Here is a 24,040-nt window from a genome sequence, read left to right as displayed (position 1 = left end):
AGGTGATGGTGGTGGTAGCGGCACATCTCAGAAGGTTCGGGATTCCTATTTTTCCCTATCTGGATGACTGGCTGCTCAAAGGAAATTTGCCAGAGATAGTGCTGCATCATCTGCAAGTAACAACACGACTGTTTTTCGACTTCGGTTTTTCGATAAATGTACCCAAATCTCACCTGGTGCCCTCTCAGCACAACCTATTCATATGGGCAGTACTGGACACTACTGTGAGTCGTGCTTTCCTGCCTTCTTTGAGGATTCTAGACATCCGGGGTATGATTACAATTTTTAAAGATGGAGCGGCTGTTCCAGTGCTGAAGGTCTAACGCCTGCTCTGTCTGTTCGCTTCCTGCATACTGTTAGTCAACCATACATGCTGGCACATGAGAGCAGTCCAGTGGTGCCTCTGTGAGCAGTGGTTTCAACACAACAGAGATCTCTGGGAGGTGGTTAGGATCTCCAGAGACTCTGCAGCGGATCTTTTGTGGTGGAGTGTTTCGGTCAATCTGTCTAAAGGGAAGCCGTTTCAACCTCCTTCTCCGGTGGCCACAGTGATAAAGGATGGCTCCACTATAGGGTGGGGAGCTCATCTGGGAAATCTGTTTCACATCAATCTTCTAGAAGTGCGGGCGATATGTTTAGCTCTCAAGACCTTTCTTCCCTCCCTTTGCGGTCAGTCAGTTTAGGTCATGATGCACAACACTACAGTGATGTGGTACATAAACAAACAGGGAGGAGTAGGGTCGTATTGTTTCTGCAGAGAGGCTCTGTGACTCTGGTCCTAAGCTCAGGACCATCATATTTGTGTGATTGCAAATCATCTGGCCGGGGTGCTGAATGTGCGTGCAGACAGTCTCAGTCGGCAGTTCTCCGCCTATCACGAGTGGCGTCTCCATCCGGAGGTGGTCTGTCACATTTTCAGGATGTGGGGGTTTCCGCGGTTGGACTTGTTTGCCACTCACGAGAACGCACACAGCCCATCGTTCTGCAGTTTCCAGTATCCGATGCGAGGAGCATTGGGGGACGCGTTTCAGCTAGACTGGGGCTCACAGCTTCTTTACGCATTTCCTCCCATACCCTTGATGTCTTGAGTTCTGAGAAAGATTCGCCAAGACCAGGCCCAAGTCTTATTGATCGCGCCGGACTGGCCAAGAAGAGTGTGGTACACAGACCTCCTTTACCTCTCATCGCAACCTCCGCTCCGTCTCCCTCTCAGGGTAGACCTCTTCTCGAAGTCACAGGGGCAGGTTCTATACCCCCACCTCCAGAGCCTGCACCTTCATGCCTAGAGATTGACCTGGCGAGAGTTCCTTCCCTTGCCCACCGGATATGGTGGACGTTATATTATCAGCTAGGAGACACTTCACCAAATCTGTCTGTTCTGGTAGGTGGGCAAGGTTTGTTAAATGGTGTGGAGAGAGGTAAATTGATCCTTTGCAGGCACATCTGTCTGATATTCTGAGGTTCTCTCTCTCCCTGGATCATCAGGGTTGTGCAGTGGCTATTGTTAAGGGCTACTTGTTGCCTTGTCGGTCTTTCTTTGCTTACCAGACCAACCCTCTTTGTTTAAGTCTCCCATAGTCATGAGATTCATTAAGGGTCTTTAAAGGTCTTTATAACAAGTAACCTCCCACTCATTTTATTATGCCTCAGTGGGATTTGAATTTAGTCCTTACTTTCTTGATGAGGTCCCCCTTTGAACCACTGAATAGTTGTCCATTGAGATTTCTAGCATTTAAGATTGCGATTACTTATGCCCGGAGGGTTAGTGAGCTGCAGGCCCTTAGCTCTACGCCTCCTTTTACCTCAATTCATGCTGATAAGATGGTTCTTAGGACTAGAGCTGCTTTCTTGCCTAAGGTGGTCACTCCCTTCCACCTAGGGTAGTCTATCACTTTGCCTACTTTCTATCCTCCCCCTCACCCTTCCAAGGAGGAGGAGAGACTTCACCGCCTGGACCCTGAGAGGGCAGCCAGCTTCTACCTGGACAGGACTAAAGACTTCAGGTTGGACGACCAACTCTTCATTGGATATGTGGGCAAACTGGAGGGCAAGGCTGCCCACAAGAGAACGCTGTCCAGGTGATCATCCTCTGCATCAAGATCTGCTATGCCTTGGCCAAGAAGGAGCCTCCTGAAGGTATTCAAGCTCATTCCACCAGAGCTAAGTCTTCTTCTTCGGCTTTAGCTAGAGGTGTCCCTGTTGTAGACATCTGCAAGGCTGCAACTTGGGCCTCCCTCCACACTTTTGCGAAGCATTATTGCTTAGACTCAGAGGTGAGGAGGGACAGCCACTTTGCATGTTCTGTGCTGCAAGATTTTTTGGTATAAGTAGCCGGGCACCTTCCTCCGAGAGCAGGACTGCTTGGGGATTCAATTCAAAAGATAAGGAATCCACAGGCAGATGTATCAATCAGAAGAACAAGTTACTTACCTTCGGTAATGCTTTTTCTGGTGCATACAGTATCTGCCTGTGGAATGCTCACTATAGACGTCCAACTGATATTTTGAATACTATGAAATCTTGGGTACTTGAGAGCCAATCGGCTTTCAAAAACTCAAAACAGAAAAACAGAAAGAAACCATATGTCTAGAAGAACAGAATATTCTGCCTTGTTTTTAGTACTAAGTTTCACTCTTTGTCTCAAGTTGAACTCAGCTCTTAGTAGATGGGAACTCAGTCATCAGGTAGCAACTACACCAGTACTCACGGCAAGCCTGTACTAGATACTGCATGTGGATCATGTTGTGTAAGGGCAACCAACACACCATAAAACAAGATTAACTAGGAATCAACCTATCTATGGATTGTGCACCAAGACCAAACAGGGAAAGGATGACACTTGCAAAAACGACAAGTTTCATTGAATCATGCCCAGGGTCTAGATGGCGTTTCCTATTTTATCAGTAGTCCCAAGCTATCTTAATAACTAAAAGAACGATTGAAGCCTGTTTTGCAATAGTTCAGGTCTTTGCAGAGCTAGCTCACCTTGGCCTTGCTTTCAGTTCAATGCTGCTATACACTTCTTGAGGTCCAATAGGTTCAAATGTATTTAACAATCAGGTGAACCTAAAATGTGTTATTGAATACTATAAATAATTGTGAAATTAACTGTTACTCAAATTTTCTAAAATGTATTTCTTATAATGTTGCATGTGGCTAATTACCAAAATGCATGACACATTGTCCAAATTGTAATTGTTAGTATTAATGGAATGTGGTATGAGTTTTTTCTAGTTAACCTGTATTATTACAAAATAAACAAGCATACTTATGCGACTTTGGTGGCACAATCCTATAAATAAAATGATTTGTGACTAACAATGCAAATTGATCTGTTATAATGATGTCTATTCTGACTGTGATAAGATAGTCCTTCGCTGGCTCAGGGCATCCTAATCTTTGCTATTTGATCCATTCATATTAATATGTGTGGACTAAATGCTGTTTCAGTCTGCAGTCTATCGGCTGGTGAGTTCTTTGACCATAGTGTCCAGTGTTCCCATTGTGCCCCCACGCCTAGAAAGATGACTTTTACAAAACTCTTCTCTTGTCTTTGCATTAAATTCCACTGTTTGCTTTTCTGTCTTTCATATCTTTTTGTTTCTCTTGACTTGTTGCCATACTTTCCTTTATTTCAGCTAGTGATGGTAATATTAGGAAAAAGTACTTTTTTTAAATTGCAATATTTACTTTAAAATAGAAGATACATTCAACAGTTGAATATACTGAATTAAGAACTCATTGCGGATATTATTATGAACGGTTCACTTATGCTCTAATGTTACAAGTAAATGCACTTCATATTCTAAAAACATTAAAGTTCAGAAGGATTTTAGTATGTTGAAATAAAATGGGATTAAGAAATAAATGGCACATACAAGGCCAGATGAAGCCCAGCAAAGAGAGAAAACCTGAGCAAGAGTAGTATGAACATAAAAGAAAACACTATGCTTCCAACTCTTTTAACATTCAACCAAAGGGTTTCGTAGTTCTCAACATTCTTTTCATTGGAGAATGTAACTTTCCCATTTGTTGCAAAGATGGTCACAAAATAAATCCTCAATGCAAAATGAGGGCCACAAGGAATCACACCATGAGATCTGGTGGTAGTCCAGAATAGCCTTCAGCAGCCTGTCTCCTCCTCCTGTCATTGGCAGATTCTTCAGAGGGTCTCTTAATGAGAGCAGGATGAGAAGGGTCTGCGAAGGTAGTCATTGCGAATGCATGTCGTTACAACGCACATATTTACAACGCATGCCTTTACAACGCAGTTTTTACATCGCAACATCCTTTACAATGCATTCTTTTACATCGCATGCCATTACATCGCATTTTTTAGAAACTACCTTTACAACGCATTCCATTACATCGCATTATACCATTACAACGCATACCATTACAATGCATACCATTACATCGCATTTAAGGTTAGTGTTGGATAGTATAGGGTTAATAATTACTATTCAAACTCCAGTGAGTGCAACAGTAGGGTAAGTGTTGGATAGTGTAGGGGTAAAAATTACTATTCTAACTCCAGTGAGTGCAACAGTAGGGTAAGTGTTGGATAGTGTAGGGGTAAAAATTACTATTCTAACTCCAGTGAGTGCAACAGTAGGGTAAGTGTCGGATAGTGTAAGGGTACTATGCGTTGCAATGGTATGCGTTGTAATGACTTGCGATGTAATGCCTGCGTTGTAGTGACATGCGTTGTAATGACATGCGTTGTAGTGACATGCGATATAATGGCTGCGTTGTAATGACATGCGATGTAAAGGATGTTGCGATGTAATGACTGCTATGTAAAGGTAGTGCGATGTAATGACTGCGTTGTAAAGGTTGTTTCCCAGCCATTGCAGCCTGCATGTATCCCTGCCCGCACTACTGCTCTTCTTCACTTCTGGGCTTTCAGCTCCTTGCCTCTCCTGTGACTCTCGGTGTTAGTGGTAGGACTACTTGGGGCTTACGAGACAAAGCGCTTATGCCAGTAGCTTTCCACCCAATCTCCTGAGCCTTTGGGGAGCCTAGCGCCTTGTGGGATGATGGCGGGCTCACAGGTCCCGCCTTCTGCTACCAGTTGCTGCCTGCATGGAGAAAGAAAAAATGCAGCAGGGGGACCCTTCGTGGAGATGCTGTGACATGAGCTAGGGTCATGTTGTAGCCCAAGAAGTATTTGAGACAGTAGAAGGGAAAAGAGACCAACATCAGCAAATATCTGTGTGTGTGCTTGTGAGTGAGCATCTGTGAGTGAGTAAGGTTCTTTTTGGTATTTGTAAAGTGCTTGTACATTGGAGTGTGATTGTGCTATAAGGGGCGGCAACATTAGAGACCTGCTAGGAGCTGGCTTTAGTATTTAACAAATGTTTTTAAAAAGAGACCTCAATGCAATTGCTTGAAAAGCCAGGTTTTCATTTTTTTCCAAAACACTGTGAGGGAGGCTTAGGATCGAAGTACAATGGGAAGTCTATTTCATGCCATTGCAGATGCTTCACTTGCCACTCCACTCCAGCAAAGAGAGGACACTGGCCTCTTAATGGGTTTCAGTCCTGTCCAACAGCAACCATTGCTTTGACATTAGTTGGAAATGCACAGGGTTTCGATGATGAAACCCTAAATGTGAACCGCAGCACATCTTATATCTTAATAGCTGGCCCCACACACACTTACTTCCCTGCCAATGCACCTGAGCAATAACCTGCTCTTCCACCAGATGTACAACACACATGGCCCAGACTTTCCCTAAGCCTGCCCATCAGCATGCCCTGCCATCCCAATGCTGTGGCCCACACTGATCTGCCCATGGGCTTCAATCACCACCCACAACACCCCTGCATTTCAGGCCCTGCGAAACCACAGACCAGAATGCAACCCTAATAGCTTCTGTGTGCTAGAGAAGGTAGACTATACAAATATTTAAAAGTCTTTGAGCTTTATGTTCTAAGTGGTGTATTTTAGGCTTCAGGGGTGATCTTCAGCTTTGTATGTTACGATCATGGGCCACGAATAATGTTGGACAAAGGCGCCCATGATACGTTGTGCGTCCGTGCAAATAATGCATATATTTTTACTCATGCTGTGTAAGTATACAATGAACATTTTAACCAAAACGGTTGCATGTCCATATTGGCATCCCTCTGTGAATGATGGTTACATTTTCAATCAGGCACATATATTCTATTTTAAAGGTGTGTTTATCGGTACTGTTAATCAGTGTATTCTCAGTCAGCTTCCTCGTCTTAGAAAAGAAATACATACTGAGGGTTCAAAAATATAGGAGATGCAGAACCGAGAAGGACTGGATCAGGGCAAGAAGGTTTTATGAAAATGCCCCACCAGGCGATGCTGTGGCTTATTTTGTTAAAAGCGCGTATCCATTAGCCAGAATATCCAGAGTTCGAATAGCAGAGTCTCTGCGAAATAAAAAAAACATAACCAGAATATCCCAGAAGGGACAGTCCAGTGCAGTAACCAGCTAAGTGGACTTTGAAAATAAGAAATACCGTAGATGGACCTGCAGAGTTGCTCAAAGCTGCCATTTTACTGAAAACCATAACCTGTCTCTCGCTCTTCCTCGTCCTTCACACTGCTAAGCGCTGCATCACTTAACACGATAACCGCACCTCTGTGCTCTGCATGCACAACCAGTGCTGGACTGGCCGTAGTGGGCACCGGGCAGTTCCCCGGTGGGCCGCTAGGGTGGGGGCCGGTTTTTGGCCCCTGTGGGGCTGTTTTTGTTACCAGGGGTCGGCAATATTGGCCCCCTGTAACACAATCAGCCGAAACCGGCTCTAGCAAACTGCTCGGCTGCTACCCCCCTTCCCTCCTGGGGGGCCAGCCGAGCAGTTCGCCAGGGCCGGTTTCGGTTCTCTGTCCGGCCTTGCGCACAACCTAGAAACCCCTCCAACTTAGGATCAAAAGAAAGGCAACACCTTTCCCACCACACACCCTACACTGTGTAGCGTGCTATCCATGTAGGCTAGTGCTTCAGCGCCCAAATAGACATAGTTAGTGCTATATAAATGTTGCAGTAAAATACAATACGTCTTGGAGACTGACCTTCTTTGGAATGGGTAAAGCCGTGTGTAGGACAACAAGGCTATGTCCTGTAATTCCTTTGGGTGCAAAGCATACTATTATCAACACGATAAACCCACCTCTTAGGTGAATGGTGGAGAGTGGGGCACAGGCTTTGATAGACGCAATGCCAAATCTCGAATGAAGGAGGCCCCTGTGTCTAAAATGATGAAGCTGTTCTCTTTAGAGATGCAAACCATTTACTTTTACCACTTGACTATACATTTAATATAAATGAGCTGACAGTGAAACACCATAAGTCTAATAATGTTCCAATTTTCATGGAATTAATATTGGGTTCTCAAAAACACTTTGGAGGGGCTGGGTGAAAAAACAACATTAACAGAAATATTCAATCATTCTGTGCAGAACAATGTAATCTGGGCAGACAGATCAATTTTCGAACTCATATCAACAATAAATTTAGCTATAAAACAATCACATTCCTGTGTAACTGTAGCATCAGTTTTCTGAAGTTTAGTTGTGTAATTATTTTTTGCAACTGGTTTCTGACCTATTCTAGCATGTATTTGTCACAAACTAGAACAGTGATACTTGCAACATGCCTGAAACTGTTTTGCATTTTGAGGGTTCATCGCATAATTTTTGTTTCTAGCCTGCTGTCACTCCAGGACATTTTGTAGACTTAAAGGCGGTTTAGAGCTCGCTGATTGCTTGCCCTTCGTTGGCTTCATTGTCAGTCTTATCTGCTGGCTCCAGTATGGTCAGTGTGTGCTGGCTTCACTTTCTGTTCATGTGCTTTTCCCATCCCTGGAACATGGACCAAGTACTGCTTCCTTTTTTGGGAGTGTCCTTCTGCTGCTCCTGCTTTCTAGCTCAGCCTTTTTTTTTTCTTCTACTTGCAGCACTTTGTAAGAGTATATGTGTTTTTATGTTGACTTGCTTCTGGTTTTGCTCTGTGGTGTTATTTTCTCCCACTCGTTTCCTTTGTTTGGTCGCTTTTAACTTTCATCCTCTCCCCTTCTACTCTTTGGTGCCATATAGCAACCCCAGCAGGCCAGTGGTTGTTGGTGTTGCTTTTAACGATGATTTAAAAATACATTTATGGCATTGTGCTAATGCTATTAAGTAATTATTTGTCTACTTTGTAACAGAGCGCTTGTTTGGCATGCATTTTATGATTTACAAGATGTCTTGGTCATGAATACAATGTTTTATGCAAAAAAACAGGATGTGTTTTAAATTTGTTTATGTAACATGACAATTACATTCTACTGTAAAGCACTTTTTTTCTATGTTTTGCTTCTCCTGTTGCACTACTGCCTTAGCTTAATGTGCCACTTGTAACAAAGATTACCATACCATCCTATACAATGGCACGCTATGTCATGACAGGCCATACCATATAATACTACACAATACAATGACAGGCCTTATTATACCATACAACACAAAGACAAGCCAAACCATTCTATTCTCTACAATGACGGTCAATACTATACCATACCATCCCATACAATGACAGGCCATATCATATAATCCCAAACTAAATAATACTATACCATTCGAAGACAGGCCATACCATACAATAACAAGCCATACTATACCATTCCAAATAATGGCAGGCTATACCATTCCATACCATACCATACAATCACAGGCCGTATAATATACAATGACAGGTCGAACCATACCATATTCTACAATAACAGGCTATATAATACTACACTATACAATGACAGGCCATTCCTTAGTATACTATAGAATGACAAGCCAAACCATACTATACCATATTATACAATGACAGGCTATATCATAACTTACCATGACAGGCCATACCATAATATACAATGACATGCATACCATACCGTACTATACAATGAAAGACCATACCATGCTGTAGTATGACAGGATATATCATACCCATACCATGCAATACCAGACAATACAATGACAGGCCATACCATACTATTGCATACAATGACAGGCCATACCATACTGTCCCATACCATATTTTATAATAGCAGGCCATAACATACCATACCATACCATGCCATTCCACACAACAAAGGATTTATTTTTGAACCTATGGAACTAATAACACAGGAACCTGCAGTAGATACACATTGGGGCTTCATTTTAAACGTATTACCTGCTGTTTGTTGTGTAAGACATGCTGTGAAGTACAGAGTTGAATGACAGAGAAGAAGAAGGAGGTATTGCATGCCTACGAGACAAGGATCTTGTGTAGTTAGGAAATCGGTAACCTGCATGACATTATTTTCCATAAATACCTGACTAATATCTAAATAGTGAGAATGAAAATACTATATTGATTTTCAACATTAACAAAATATTCTATGTATGTTTTCACTCAAAAAACGATGGTCCTTATTACGATGTCGGGTACCGTTGCGGAAAAGGAACTGCCCAACCTTAGGTCAGCGGTTCCAACCGCTCTATTACGATGCGACAGCCCATACCTCCATTTCCCAATTGAAGCTTGTGCGGCGGGCGTAAAAGGCCCGCAGCACAAGCTTCCATTGAGAAATGGAGGTTTGCGGTGCCTTGCACATGGTGCAGGGATGTGCCCCCCCAGTACCCATTGCAGAGGAAGGGGGCCCTGCTAAGGGCCCCCAAAGTCAGTTTCCGACAGCTAATCCATGTCAGAAAGGCCGACATGGATTCGCTGTCAGAAACTGAAATCGTGATCCTGACGGCGAAGCCGAGCCTGGCTCTGCCGTCATTGAAGGGATTACTATTCCGTTCCTGTTCGGGCTCTAGGTGCGGAATCTCCCCGTGGGTTTCCCTCCGACTGCCGTCATCAAAATACGGCGGTCAGAGGGAAACCTCAGGATGTCGGGCGGAGAGCCTCCGATCACTGGTCATAGGCTCTCTGCCCGACATCTAAATCCGGCCCTCTGTATTTCACCAACTGAAATATTCAATAACTGAGGAAATATGCCAACTTTAATAGAATTACAACCTTTATTTCATATTTAATTCACAATATGTAACATCTATTAATGTATCTTGCACTGAAACCAGTGCAGGATCTTAGTCAATTTCAATATTTCTTTTGTTGTCCTTTTTAAAAGATTCTATTTGACCCAGTTGTGCTGCTGTGAAGGCCCACCTCTGCATGCCCAGCTCCGTCAATTTAGGCATTTTTTTCACGTTTTCCAATAAGCTGCTGATCCACATTCCACACTCCTGAGAAGCTGAGGGTTGGAGACTAAAATCTAATTCGACAAGATCTGTCAGCACGTTTAAACATTGGAAAAAGCTGCTCCACCCTTCATCAGATATTGTGTTGTTGTAACTAAGATCCAACTTCTGCAGTTTCACCAAATGGCCAGTCTGTGCAAGAGATGCTGCAAAAAGTATAATTACTTACATCAGTACATGTTTCTCAAAAAACATAGTGTGGCATAATATATGGGATAAAGTACCCCCTGTTAAAGTTATTAAGGATATTGCAGCCAATTAGGAGTTCCATGATCTTACAGAGGAACAAGATCATGGAAGGTAACTTGTGATATCCTTTTAACATATTATAGAACATAATTGTTTTGTTATAATACATGGTCACACCATCAACCATCCCACAAACCACGTAAACACTTAAATCCCAATGCATCAACCAAATGCAAAAATCGGAATTTAAGGAATCAGTAAATAGCGATTCCTTAAATTGCGATTGCATTTAAGGAATCCCAAATTGAGATTCCTTAAATGCAATGCATCAAAGTAAAAAAATTAGCGATTTCGCTAATAGGGGGAGCAAATTACCATGAAGTTTTACTTCATGGTAATTTGCAATAACTTTGAAAAATGCACTTTTGTGCATTTTTCAAAGTTTCATGTCGCGCACACACATGCCCTTAGAGCATGTGTGTGTGCAACATTTGTGCACAGAACAATTTCAGGGGTGCAATAGGGTGTCATTTGGACACCCTTGCACCCTTGAAATTGCATGAGCAATTTGCGAGTACCTACTGGTACTCGCAATTTGCTCATGCAATCTCCAAGTCATTTCTATGGGCCTGCAGGCCCATAGGAATGAATGGGGCGGCTTTCCTTAATTGCTACTCGCTATTTGCGACTAGCATTTAAGGAATTTTAAGGAATCGCTATTTTTATAGCGATTCCTACATGCATAGCGTTTTGCAATTCCTTAATTGCGATTCCTTAAAAATCGCTATTAAGGAATCGCAAAAGTCTTTGTTGATGCATGAGGCTGTTAGGGCCTAATTTAGATATTGGTGGACGGGTTACTCCGTCGCAACGGTAACGGATATTCCATCCGCCAAAATATAAATCCCATTATATTGTATGAGATTTATTTTTTGGCAGCCGGGATATCTGTCTCTGTCACTGTTGTGACGTAGTAACCCGTCCATCAGGAGTAGAATCTGTACTGTCAAATGTAACACAACAAAATGAAGTTAGTGATTTGTGGCAAAAACATATCAGAAGCAGTTTTTTGGGAGTTACATTAAAAAAGGCTATCACTGAGAATATGCAGTAACATGCAGAGCGAGTCTTCCTTTCCTGTAATTTACAATGGCTGAGCATCTGTGCATATTTGCTCATCTTCTTTTATTTGTGGTGTGATACACTGTGTGTTTTGTGTGGTTGTGTTTTTGTTGTGTTATTATAGTGTTATACAATGGCTGTTGTATTACATTCTGTTTCAACTGTTTAGTTGTGTTGTGCCTTGTTACGTTTTTGTTGTGTGTCATTTTACTTTGCATTATGCTATTATATTGTGTAGTACTGTGTGCTTTAATTACTTTGGAGATGGCAACAAATACTGCTGCTTTTCCAGCAAAAGCATCATATTCCTTTGACTATTACAACTATTTACCACTTTCTAAGGTGCTACCATATGCTGCTACAGCCCTACCACTATTTAAAACACCAGTCAGCCCAAAATTGTGGCAGAGATCATGAGCCAGATCACAAAACATTTTGGACTGCTGCTATTTCATGTCCTTCAAGCTAAGTTAAAGACTGCAAACACCTCTTTCCTGTGTATTACGAAAGCAGGTATGCGGATATGGTAAGGTGTGATAAGAAGGTATGTGCATATCTGTTTTATGGCGTTTTATTGTGGTGGTAATGTGATCTGTTTTTTTTTCTGCTGCTGTATTTTGTCTTTGTAAGATCTAACATTGTTTGACAAAAAAATTAATTTCAGCTAACTTTTAGGTCTCTGCTAAAGACAACTAGCTATCCGTTGCCATGGGCTACTGTTTCCAGTGCATAATATATAATGGGCTTTGGGTCAGCCCCTCGTTCATGGCTGGATAGCTCTATTATCTATATCAATCGTCTGCTCTTGATTCAATAGCTTTCATCCCTATTATTGTGTTTGTCCCCCCCAGGCGCATTTCTGTCTCTCAGCGTTCTGATTGGATGAGTTCTATCCTTCTAATCCAGAGTTGAGTGGAATCTTTTTTATTCTGTATTCATCACTCCACAGGAATGTATGTATTTCCTGTTTATATAGCATTTGACTTTTTTCACTGGCTGGGAGTATATGTCCAGTTCCTTCCTCTTCTTTTCTGACACTGCTGGTTGAGGGCTTGTATAAAATAATGTATGTTTAATGAGAAGCAGGAAGGTGTGAATCTGCACGCTCAAACAAAGCGAGGCACCTGCCCTGCATTATTTATTTAGTGGCCGTTCAGTTGGGCTACCCCAGGATCTTTTTATTGTTTGCCTGCTTAGAAAGATAAGAAGGGAAAAGGACACCTTGGCTGTTTCTTTCACTATGGGGTGCTCAGCCGCGGCCCGTGCAGGTAACAGCGGTGAGGCAGGGGGCTTCGACAGACTATGACGAGGGAAAATGTTCCATCGTCATTGTCCATTGAAATCCCCCACCCCCCATCCATAGCTTTTACCTGCACGGGCCGCGGCTGGGTGTGCTTTTGATTTGTTTAGCAGGAGTCATGTTTTGAAGCAGTCCTTTTACAGAAGCAAGGGGCATATTATCAAGACAGGCAATAAAATTATCGCCGCTTTAGCGGCAGAAAACTGCCGCTAAAACGGCGATAATGGGCTTGATAATATGCTCTATGGAATTCCAATTGAAGCTCAGGTTAGATGTCCCTAAGGGGCATATTATCAAGCACGGCGTTACAATTATCGCCGCTTTAGCGGCAGAAAACTGCCGCTAAAGCGGCGATAATGGGCTTGATAATATGCCGCAGAGAATTCCAATAGAAGCCCATGTTGACACCAGAACATGGGCTTCTATGGGAATTCTCACGATAATTTTAACGCCGTTTCTTGATAATATGCCCCTAAGGGTCTGATTTAGATTTTGGCGACGGGGTCCTCACACACGTAACAAACCACCCTGTCCTCCAAACCATCAGTCCACCAGCTCTATTTAGAGTCTGTCAGACCGTCATCTTTCCGACAGCTGTGGCCCCTCTGGCTCTGTCGTTGGAAAGCTGACTTTGACGGAGTGGGGCCCTTCAGAATAAGGACATTAGACCGGGCGCTCTATTTAGAGAGGACCTTGTCTTTTTTCTGTCTGTCACCACTTGGAGAAACATGTTGGTACCAGACAGAAAAAAAATCCAAATCCCCCGCAGCCGGGGAACTTTTTTGTTATTTCAAAAACAGATTGCAACTTTGGCATTGTTTTTCTAAAACAAAAACGTTCGGTGTGCTGCCCTCTGAAAATACAGACGCCTCAGAGGAAACGTGGCAGTGCCTTCAGAGGACCCGCCATGGCCGCAGTTCCTCCAGAGGCACAGATGTCGCTGCTGAGCCGGTAGGGACCTCTAAATATGACGGGTGGTAGTCCTTCAAAGTGACAGACGGATTGTGGTCAGCCTACCTGATGGATGGACGACCGCCCTAAAACAAGACATTTGACCCAAGCATGAAGAATTGATCAAAAGAGAAACCAAGCTGAACATAAACAGAAAACGAGGCATGTGGGACACAAAGGAGCAATAATATGTTGTGCCTCATGGACGGGGAGCTCACCAAGAGCACCCACGGATTCCCAGTTGCTTTGCTTTCCCTTCTATCTTTCTTTTCTGAATGTCTCACAGCCAGGGTGACTTGCTTTGTATTATCTCCCACCTCCTTTGTGTGCTTGTACAGTTTAATTGCAACAAGGGCACCCAGGGAATATAAAGAGACACCGTCAGTCTTGAAGACATCAACGGGAATATAGCATGTTTCTACGCATGCTATCATATCGCGTTCCTTTACAACACGGTTGTTACAACGACTACGTTGTTAGAACGTGATACCTTTACAAGGCAGGTCATTAGATCGACTTGCTGTAGGGTGTGCACTGGATTTAGGAATAGTGTAATTTACTATTCCAACTCCAGCCTGCGCAACAGTAGGGAAGGTGTTGGAATAGTAAATTATACTATTCCTTATGTTAGAGCGACCCCCACAGCAAGTTGATCTAATGACTTGTGTTATAAAGGTATTGCGTTCTAACAACGCGGTTCTTGTAACGACCGCGTTGTAAAGGAACTGCAATGTCATGACTGCATTGTAAATGCTGTCTCCCCATCAACGGTGTAGGTCTCCTGTATAAAAATAGTTCATGTTGTAAATACTGCAGGAATATCACAAGGCAGTGCCTGAAATACTAAATAAAATTGGACAACCCAAGATTGGGAGCTGATAGGAGAACCTTCAGTCTTCACAAGAATAAAGTAACATTTAAATGTTTCCTCTCAGCTCATGCTCCGGTAATGCATTTTGTTTACAGGGCATTGCTGTCATCATTGGATTTGTTTTCCATGTTTACTCTGACTTGTGACAAACACTGAAGAACAGACTGTCTAAACTTTTAAAACTCTGAACTGAAGAATGTACCTCTATTGGTGAATTTTCACAAACAGCACGCTCACAGTGGAGATGCTGTTTAAATGTATGATATTTTAACATTTCGTGTTCCCTGCCAGTGGTCAGGACTTGTTCTTCGGACTATTCACGTGACTTGTCTGGGTGTTTCATGGGAAGCTGATTTCTTTACAAAGTTACTGGCAATCATAAAACTAAAGACAGCTGCCAATGTTACACCGTACTTACCCAGCCTACCCCCCCTACCCCCATACCTAACCTACTATACTTTACCTTCCTACGATAGCTGTCTACCAAACCTACAATACTTAAATAACAACCTGCCTCCCATACCCATGTTAATCTACTTTCCCTAAGCTACCTTGCAAGCCACAACGACCTACCTACCTAACCCACCTACCATAATTAAAACATCGAGCAAACCAAACATTCTTAACCTCTCATGGTTATCATACCTATCTACCATACTTAACCAACCATACCTACAATACATTAACTACCATAAACTACCTACCTGTCTATCTACCATACATAACCTACCATTCCTACCTCCCATACTCATCTTAATTAATCTACTTTCCCTAACCTACCTTGCAAGCCATAACTAACCTAACATACCGAACCAACATACCTAATCCACCACCATAACTAAAATACACTCAACTACTTAAGTAATGGCCAATGCCTTATCTTGTGTTTTTAATAAAGGGGCTTGTAATCTAGGCCTGGGTGGTAAATTCCGTTCCGCTCGTGAAATTTGGGTAATTTCGCGTTCCGCGGAGAACGCGGAATTGCCCAAAATTCTGCAATCCGCGGCTTCGCGGAATTTTTTGCTTGTTCGTGTTCTCAAAATGCGTGTTCGCAAGATATTTCTCCTCCAGCATGCAGACAGCGTTCGCGAACAGGAAAAAAGCATCGCGAACAAGCAATTCCGCGTGTTCCCGGAATTTCTGCATTTTTTACCGTTTCGCTGAGCTTTGCGTAGCGCGACTATGCAAATTCCGCCCACCCCTATTGTGATCCCAATTAATTGTAGATAAATACTATGAATGCTTCTGTAAACATGGAAAGAACAGACATAGCAGCTGCAAAGTGACTGGAGGCCCTCCTCCCACAGACCCATCAATGCACTCCCCTTAAATGTAGAAATAAATTTGGAATGTTATCAGTACATCAGCATCAAACAAGTCAGCCATTTTCCTCTCAAATGGTACTTCCATCTAGCGTTTTATATGGTGCAACTGTTGGATGGTTGTTGCCTTTGCACAAACATTAGACATAATTGACACAATGCTCCAGAGCAGTAATACAGTTGTGTACCAAATTATGGAGGACAGGCATATTGACTTCTACAAATATCAACTCCTGAATATTGGCTACCACTGTATTATCAAGGTAAGAGCATCCAGGGAAGTGTAAAATTACTATTCTAACTTCATAGCTACTTGCCCTCATGATATACTATAAGTTGATAGAGTGTGGTCAATATATATGTTTAGGATCACAACTCAATGTTTTGGTTTCATACCAGTATTAAGTCGATCAAGCTCAAAAGAAAGTGTGTGCTCATGCACTATGGCCACTAACTTACACTTGACTCAGTCCTCCACGGCTGAAATGACAGAGCGCCTACATGCTGTGGCGATTGTGCTCTTTAGAAGTAAACTAAACATTAGAAAAAATAAACATACAAACCTAGAACAGCCACATCTTTATCCACCAGGTTGCAGCTGCTTAACTTTAACACTCGCAGTGTGGTTGCTTGCTTCAATGTGTCCAAAAGTTGTGTTAGGCATCCACCAACACATTTATTCCAAGAGAGATCTAACTGTTCAAGCTCTGTGAGATGGAACAGAGCTTCAGCTGTAAAGAGAGATTATTGTAAAAAAACACATTTTTCATTAAAATGATTCAGCTGCTCAATGTTAGAGACTAAGGGCCTGATTTATTTGTTTCCCAAAAGGGTACTCCGTCACAACAACAATGGAGTACTCTTTTCCCAACCTGAAGGTCCGCCTGCCTCGTTTAGAATCAGGTGGAGACTACTCCGTGTCCACCACCTATACACACCCCAACGGCCCGCCGGAGCAAGGCTCGTCGGGTAATTGGCTATTTGTCCGCCGATCGAATTTAGACAGGCGAAATATAGCCATTTTTAGTGCCTGTCACCACCTGGAAAAACCTGGTGGAAAGGGCCACTAAAAAGTGCTCAATACCCCCCCGCCATGGGAGAAACCTCTGATGGTGAGGGCGGACACTGTTCTTTATTTTTTCAAAAAGAAAATCCTGCTTCAGGCTTTAAAAAAAAAAATAAGAAAAAATAATTTACTTCGCAGTACGGCTCCATCATGTTTGACAGAGCCGTACGGCAAAGTTACAGTACATTGGCAGGACTTCCTTTGAGAACAGTTCCTTTCAATGTGTGAAATGTTTGCCGGCCTGACCGATATTTCAAAATTTGGTTGTCAGGACCTCCGCCAGGGTGACGGTGTAATTTACTCTGTTGCTCTGTCAAAGTACGACAGACCGTCAAATTATTAATCAAACCATAGGATCTTGGGGGTGCTTCTTTGCACTTTTGCTTAATTTGCCAGCATCAACATCAAGCAGACCACAATACTTTGGTATTAAACAATTACACATTAAACCACAGTAATTTTGAATGTATTGGCTCACACTGCATGCCCTCAGCCACACTGCATGCCCTCAGCCACACTGCACACTCTCCATCGCACTCAGCCATTCAGTGGACACCATCAGTCATGCCCATTTACACCCACCAAATCCTTGGCCACACTGTATCTCAAGGCAACACTCTGTACACCTTCGGCCATGCTCATTTATAGCCTGCAGAACTGCAGCCACACTCGCCACACCTTCAGCCATGTGACACCCTCAGGCATACTGCACATTCTCTCGGTCATGCTCATTTCCAGACTTCTCTCCCTTGGGCTCGCTCTGTACGCCTGTGTCCACACTCTGCACTCTCATGGCAACCCTCTGTACACCATTGGAAATATTAATTTACACTGCCAACAGCCGCTTCCACTATCTGTACTCCCCGAGTTTTGGTGGTTTACATTTTGCATATCCGCAGCCACACTGTCCACATCCGTGCACGTGTCCTGTACGCATCTGCAGTATCATCATCAGCCATTCTATGCCCACTTCCAGTCACTTCCTTTTACACTATGCACACCTTTGACCATACTTAGGACTGTCTAAACACCTGTAGCTAATGGTAGTAGAAGGGCATAAGCATTTCAGCATTGGACTGTTGAGCATAAGAAACTGGATACACACCACAAATCTTCACAGAGGAAGCCAGCAGACAGAGGGTGGACATCCATCTGTGAAGAGCTATACCAAGACATCTCAAGGAGAAAATACTTAAGCTTCTACTTTGCTGCTGCCAAGTGTAGTGGTGTCACTTCTGGTAGGCACTGTCTCTGACTGGGCAGTCAGACATGCAGGGCATGGAGATTGCAGATTCTGACTAAAGGTGAAGGACAACAAGGACCATATTATCAAGAACGGGTGTAACATTATCGTCGCTTTAGCGGCAGGAAACTGCCGCTAAAGCGGTGATAAGGGGCTTGATAATATTCCCTAGAGAATTCCCATAGAAGCCCAGGTTTGATGTCCTTCACACCAGAACCTGGGCTTCTATTGGAATTCTCTAGGGCATATTATCAAGCCCCTTATCACCGCTTGTTAGACCTGTCAGCCCTTTGGGTGGTCCCTCCTCATCATTATTTATTTTGTCCCACTTTTGCCTCAAACCCTGTTAGAATTTTTCCTTTTTGGGAACCACCAGACTTTTTAGTGTTGATGCAGGGTCAGGGAGCCATTTTCCCTACCCCTGGAACTTCTGTCTGAGGGCCTGAGACACAAAATGGTGGCCACCCATTGTCACCTGTGACATCATCAGAACCCACTGGAGATTTCTGGAACCTTCTGCAACATTCTAGAACCTTGTGACAGAGGGAGAGGCAGTTTAGAATGTTGGGAGGCCATCTCAGAGTGGCAGTTGGCATCTGACTAGAGAGGAGAGAGGAGCAGTTCAGAAGGAGGTCGGAGTAAGGCAGCAGGGGTGGAAACCAGTGCTTGGAGTGGGGTCCAGAAACCCACCCTTGATGCTAGTCCCTACTGACCAAGCCCAGCCTAGAGCCCTGTGTGGGACCAAGACCAGAAAAACCATCTTAAGGACCTAAATATTGTGAAGAGGCCTTAAAGAAGAAGACCAGCAAGCTCCTGACCTGTTTAGCGGTGTCCTCCTGGAGTCCTGACGTCGAGAAGCCTGGAGACCTGAGGCCTGAGGTGGAGAAGCGGCGCTGACAGAAAGCAGACGTCGTACCCGGAGCCGTCAGAGGTCGAGAGAGGGCGCCGACGGAGGTCGTGGAGAGGCACCGGAGGTCGAGTAAGGAGTCACCTGAGGTCGAGGCTAAGCGCGCCGGAGGTCGGGAGTGGAGATCGCACTCCGGAGTCGCCGGAGATCGAGGTGAAGCGCGCCGGAGGTCGGGAGTGGAGATCGCACTCCGGAGACGCCGGAATCTGAGGTGAAGCGCGCCGGAGGTCGGGAGTGGAGGTCGCACTCCGGAGACACCCGGAAGCGGGGAGACCGTGACCCTGCGATGCCGGAAGGCGACATCGAGCCGAAGCCGCCCAGCGACACCGAGCCGAGGCCGCCCAGCGACATCGATCCGGAACCGCCAGCGACACCGATCCGAAGCCGCCCAGCGACACCGAACCGGAGCCGCCCAGCGACATCGAGCCGGAGCCGCCTCACGACGTCGACCCGGCGCCGAGCGGAGCCGATCATCGTGAAAAGGGCAGTAAGTGGTAGAAAGGGCATCTGAGGCCCTGTGGAGCCCTAAAAGACCATTCTAGGGGCTAGAGGGGTGTTAGAACCAGCCTGGGAGTGCCAGGGGTGAACTGAGACTGGTGCAGTGACCTCTGTGAGGGGTTGTGTATTTTAGGAGAGCCAGATCCTTAGGTTACCCTTAATCTACCTCAGTTCAGGCCCAGCCTTGACCAATCTAGGTGGGACACCCCCCCATGTCATCCAAATGACCACAAGCTGTACTTGGGCATAGTAAAACCCAACTACCTCAGGAAAGTGATGTGAACTGTAATTGTCATTAATTGTGTTATTTAAGTTATTGAAGGTGCTTTATTTATTGACTATATTTATTGTCTGACTGTATTTATTCCTGCATTGTATTTATTGTCTGACAGTATTTATTAGCCATTTGTATTTATTGCACCCCTATTTATTCCTTGCTTATTTATGACCTGATCATATTTATTGAAACCCCACTGTGGTATTATTTATTTGACCTGCCCTTTTAAAGGAAAATCTTATTGTCTTGTATTTATGTAATGAATCCTGCAACTAAGAGAAAATAAGATAAAGACATATATATTTTCAACTTGACTTGCATTATTTTTACGGTGTAGTGTCGTTTTTGGAACGGATGAACGCATGGTTATTGTGTGGGTGTGACGTACGCTTAACACGGTGCCTGAACCCCAACCGCTCGAGCCAAGCTACCACTGTGCTGGGAACCTGGTGACTCCTAACCCGGTTGCCCGGTTTCCAACATAAAATTGGTGTTCAGCGGTGGGATTGAGCTGTGCTTGCGTCCACTCGACAATAACTGTGGGTAGTCCATAGGCCTACACCGGGAGTTTTCTCCAAGCGGACTTCCTAATTTTGAGTTTTGTTTTTTCCAAATTTACTTCTGGTGGTGGGAGGAGGTATTACAAAAGGTACCCCCCTGCATAGCTTCTGTAAGCAACTGTCTTCTATCCTGAGTGGGCAAAATGGAGTTTGTGTTGGAGGATGTGGAAACTTACACTGTGGCCCAACTCAGGGAGTTTTGTCAGAGAGAGGGGGTGTTTTGTCCCCAGGGTGCAAAGAAGGGTGAGCTCCAGACCAGCTTAAGGGCTTGGTGGGAGGCAAGACGAGAAAGTAAGGTTGAGAAGGAGGACAGGGATGGAGAGGCTGACAGCGAGGGGGCTGGTTTGTACCAACCTGAGGTGGGGGACCTTGTAGTGGGGCCCAGAACACTTTCAAGGAAGGGCAGCAGTGTCTCTAGCAACGGCTTATTAGAAGCAGAATTCATTGACCGGAGGGAGAAAAGACAGCTCACATGGGATTTGGCGAAGCTGGAGAAAGAAAAAGAGGAACGGAGGATGGCTCACGAGTTGATGCTCAGGGAGATAGATCTCCAGATCCTACGGGTCGGGGCACACCCTGTTCCTAGTGGTGGCAGCGAAGAAAGAGGAATCACCAGGGAATCCAAACCCTATTTGCCAAAAGACATAGTAGCTAGTTATAGTGCGGGTGATGATATCGCCAAGTGGCTAGCGGCCTATGAGATCTCATTAAGAGTCCATGGGGTTCCAGAGAAGTATTGGGGAGGGGGATTGTACAAATACATGCCTCCAGCCCTGGAGCAGGATGAGCAGACCCACTACCCCACCATGAAAGTGGCGCTCGTGAGGAAGTTTGGACTAACACCCGAGAAGTATAGACAGAAGTTCCGGGGTAGCCACAAACTGGGCACACAGAATTGGGTGGATTTCCTGGACTATGCAAAGAAGGCATTAGAGGGTTGGATACAGGGCAGTGAGGTGAGGGACTACGAGGGGTTGTTTGATTTGATGTTGAAGGAACACCTGCTCGAAAAATGTTTCCCTGAACTGCGTCAACACCTGGTGGATAGCAAGCTGACCAATCCCCGGAAGCTTGCTGAGGAGGCGGACATTTGGGCTAGTACCCGAGTGTCCACAAGGGGGACTGGAGGGGACTCTCAAAGGACCGGACAGGGCGCCTCCCAGAAGAAGGAGGGAGGGGAAAAGAAAACGGAGTTCTCTAAAGGCCCCCAAAATAGTTCCCAAGGGAAGGGAACAGGATTCACCCCTAGGGCTAACCCACCCAGAAACCCTAATCCTGGCCAGAGTCAGCAGCCAAGGGTTGTCCATTGCTACGAGTGCGGTGGTGTCGGACACTATAAGGGAGATGTGAAGTGCCCGAAAAGACCACCCCCTCCCATCGGAGGAAAGACCCCCGGAGTAGCTAGTGTAGTGCTCGGGGAGGAGATGCCCCTAGGTAAGGGAAGGGAGTGGGCGGGTGTCACTTTAGTGTCCCTGGGAGAACGGGAGATGGTTCCTAAGATCCAGGTGCCCGCAAATACCACAAAGTATGGGCAGTGGGTCACCATCAATGGCCAAAGAGGGGAGGCTCTGAGAGACACAGGAGCCAGTATGACTATGGTACGTAGCCAACTGGTGTCTCCAGAGCAGGTGATTCCCAATGCACTCCACCCTGCCGCGATGGCTGACGGCAGAATGGGCCACTATCCGGTGGCCGAGGTTCCATTTGAATGGGAAGGGGTTGCAGGGTCACTTCGAGTTGCCGTAAGCCCTGCCGTGCCAGTCGATTGTCTGCTGGGGAATGACATGGAGCATAATGCTTGGAAGGAGGTGGAATACCGGACTCATGCTGAGATGCTGGGTACACCTGACTGGGCCTGTGTCAGCACAAGGTCTGCAACTACCCGGAGGGGGAGTTCGTTTAGGCGGGAGCCTGGAACAAAGGCACCGCCGGCTGCCAATCAAGGGAAGAACCGAGGACAGGAGGAGCCTGCCTCAGCATCTGCGCCCCGTGTGACGGATAGGCCACCGGAGGTGGTGGACCAGGAGTCCGCGGAGGGGGATGTTACCAAACTGGAGAACCTACCCATCCCGGCTGAGTGGCACGTGGAGGGAGGGCCGACCAGGGAGGAATTCTGCAAGGGCCAGAAGGAGTGTCCTACCCTTGAGGGACTGAGGCGACAGGCCGAAGCCCAGGCAGCAGGTAACGTTGAGGGGAACTACCACATTTACTGGGAGGATGGCCTCCTCTACAGTGAACCCAAGGCACCCATGCACGGATCGTCACGGGCCTTGGTTGTCCCCCAACGTTACCGAGCCTTCCTTCTGGAATTGGCTCATGAAATCCCCTTGGCAGGACACCTGGGGCAAGACAAGACCTTTGCCCGTCTTGTCCCACACTTTTATTGGCCTCAAATGAAAGTGTCGTCCGACACCTACTGCCGGACGTGCGTGTCTTGTCAAGCCAGTGGGAAAACAGGGGTGAAGCTGAAAGCTCCCCTGGAACCACTTCCTGTCATTAGCACCCCCTTTGAAAGGGTGGGCATCGACATTGTGGGTCCGTTAGATCCGCCTACTACAGCTGGTCACAGGTTTATCCTGGTTCTGGTGGATCATGCCACGCGGTACCCAGAGGCCATACCTCTGAGGACCATTACTGCACCTGTTGTGGCTAGGGCCCTGATGGGAATCTTTACCCGAGTGGGTTTTCCCAAGGAAGTTGTGTCCGACAGGGGGGCCAACTTCATGTCAGCATACATGCGGGCGATGTGGAAGGAGTGTGGAGTGACCTACCGGTTCACCACTCCTTACCACCCCCAGACCAATGGTCTGGTGGAGAGGTTCAATAAGACCTTGAAAGGCATGATCAGAAGTCTGCCTGAAAGCCTGCGGAGGAAATGGGACGTTCTCCTACCCTGTCTATTGTTTTCCTACAGGGAAGTGCCACAGAAGGGAGTGGGCTTCAGCCCCTTCGAGCTTTTGTATGGGCACCCTGTGCGTGGACCTCTCAGCCTGGTGAGAGACGGATGGGAAAGAACTCCCAGGAAGCTTCCCCAGGACGTGGTGAGCTACATGCTGGCCTTCCGGAGCCAAATGGCTAAGTTGTGGAAGCAAGCTTCTGACAACTTGGAAGCCAGCCAAGCAGTGATGAAGGCGTGGTATGACCACAATGCTCACCCGGTGGAGTTGGAGCCTGGCCAGAAGGTGTGGGTGATCGAACCAGGAGAGCTTAGCGCCCTCCAGGATCGCTGGTCAGGACCCTTTGAGGTGTTGGAGAAGAAGGGTAAGGCTACCTACTTGGTGGATCTGAAGACCCCTCGTCAGCCCCTACGGGTGCTGCATGCCAACCGCCTCAAACCCCACCATGAGAGGCCCGAAGTCCTATTGTTAATGGTGACTGACGGAGCAGAGGACGTGGAAAGCGAGCCTCTCCCCGACTTATTTGCGTCTCAAGAGGAGGATGGGTTGGTGGAGGGAGTGATTCTCTCCCCGTCCC

General features: G+C 45.5%; 1 protein-coding gene across 2 annotated transcripts in view; it reads right to left on the bottom strand.

Moving 5' to 3' along the window:
- Window positions 1–10,001: 10,001 nt before the first annotated feature.
- LRRC31 (leucine rich repeat containing 31) overlaps window positions 10,002–24,040 on the bottom strand; it is a 100,447-nt gene continuing 86,408 nt past the window's right edge. For both annotated transcript variants that reach the window (XM_085635141.1, XM_085635142.1), the window contains 2 exons: window positions 16,579–16,746; window positions 10,002–10,406 (listed from right to left, as the gene is read on the bottom strand). In XM_085635141.1, coding sequence (XP_085491267.1) covers window positions 10,090–10,406; window positions 16,579–16,746 — 485 coding nt within the window. In that variant the 3' untranslated portion in view covers window positions 10,002–10,089. The remainder of the gene's footprint in view (window positions 10,407–16,578; window positions 16,747–24,040) is intronic.

This window comes from Triturus cristatus, chromosome 11, assembly GCF_964204655.1.
Source record: "Triturus cristatus chromosome 11, aTriCri1.1, whole genome shotgun sequence".
NCBI classification, from domain to species: domain Eukaryota; kingdom Metazoa; phylum Chordata; class Amphibia; order Caudata; family Salamandridae; genus Triturus; species Triturus cristatus.
Note: the sequence above shows the minus strand (reverse complement) of the source record. Positions and strands in the feature narration are given on the sequence as shown.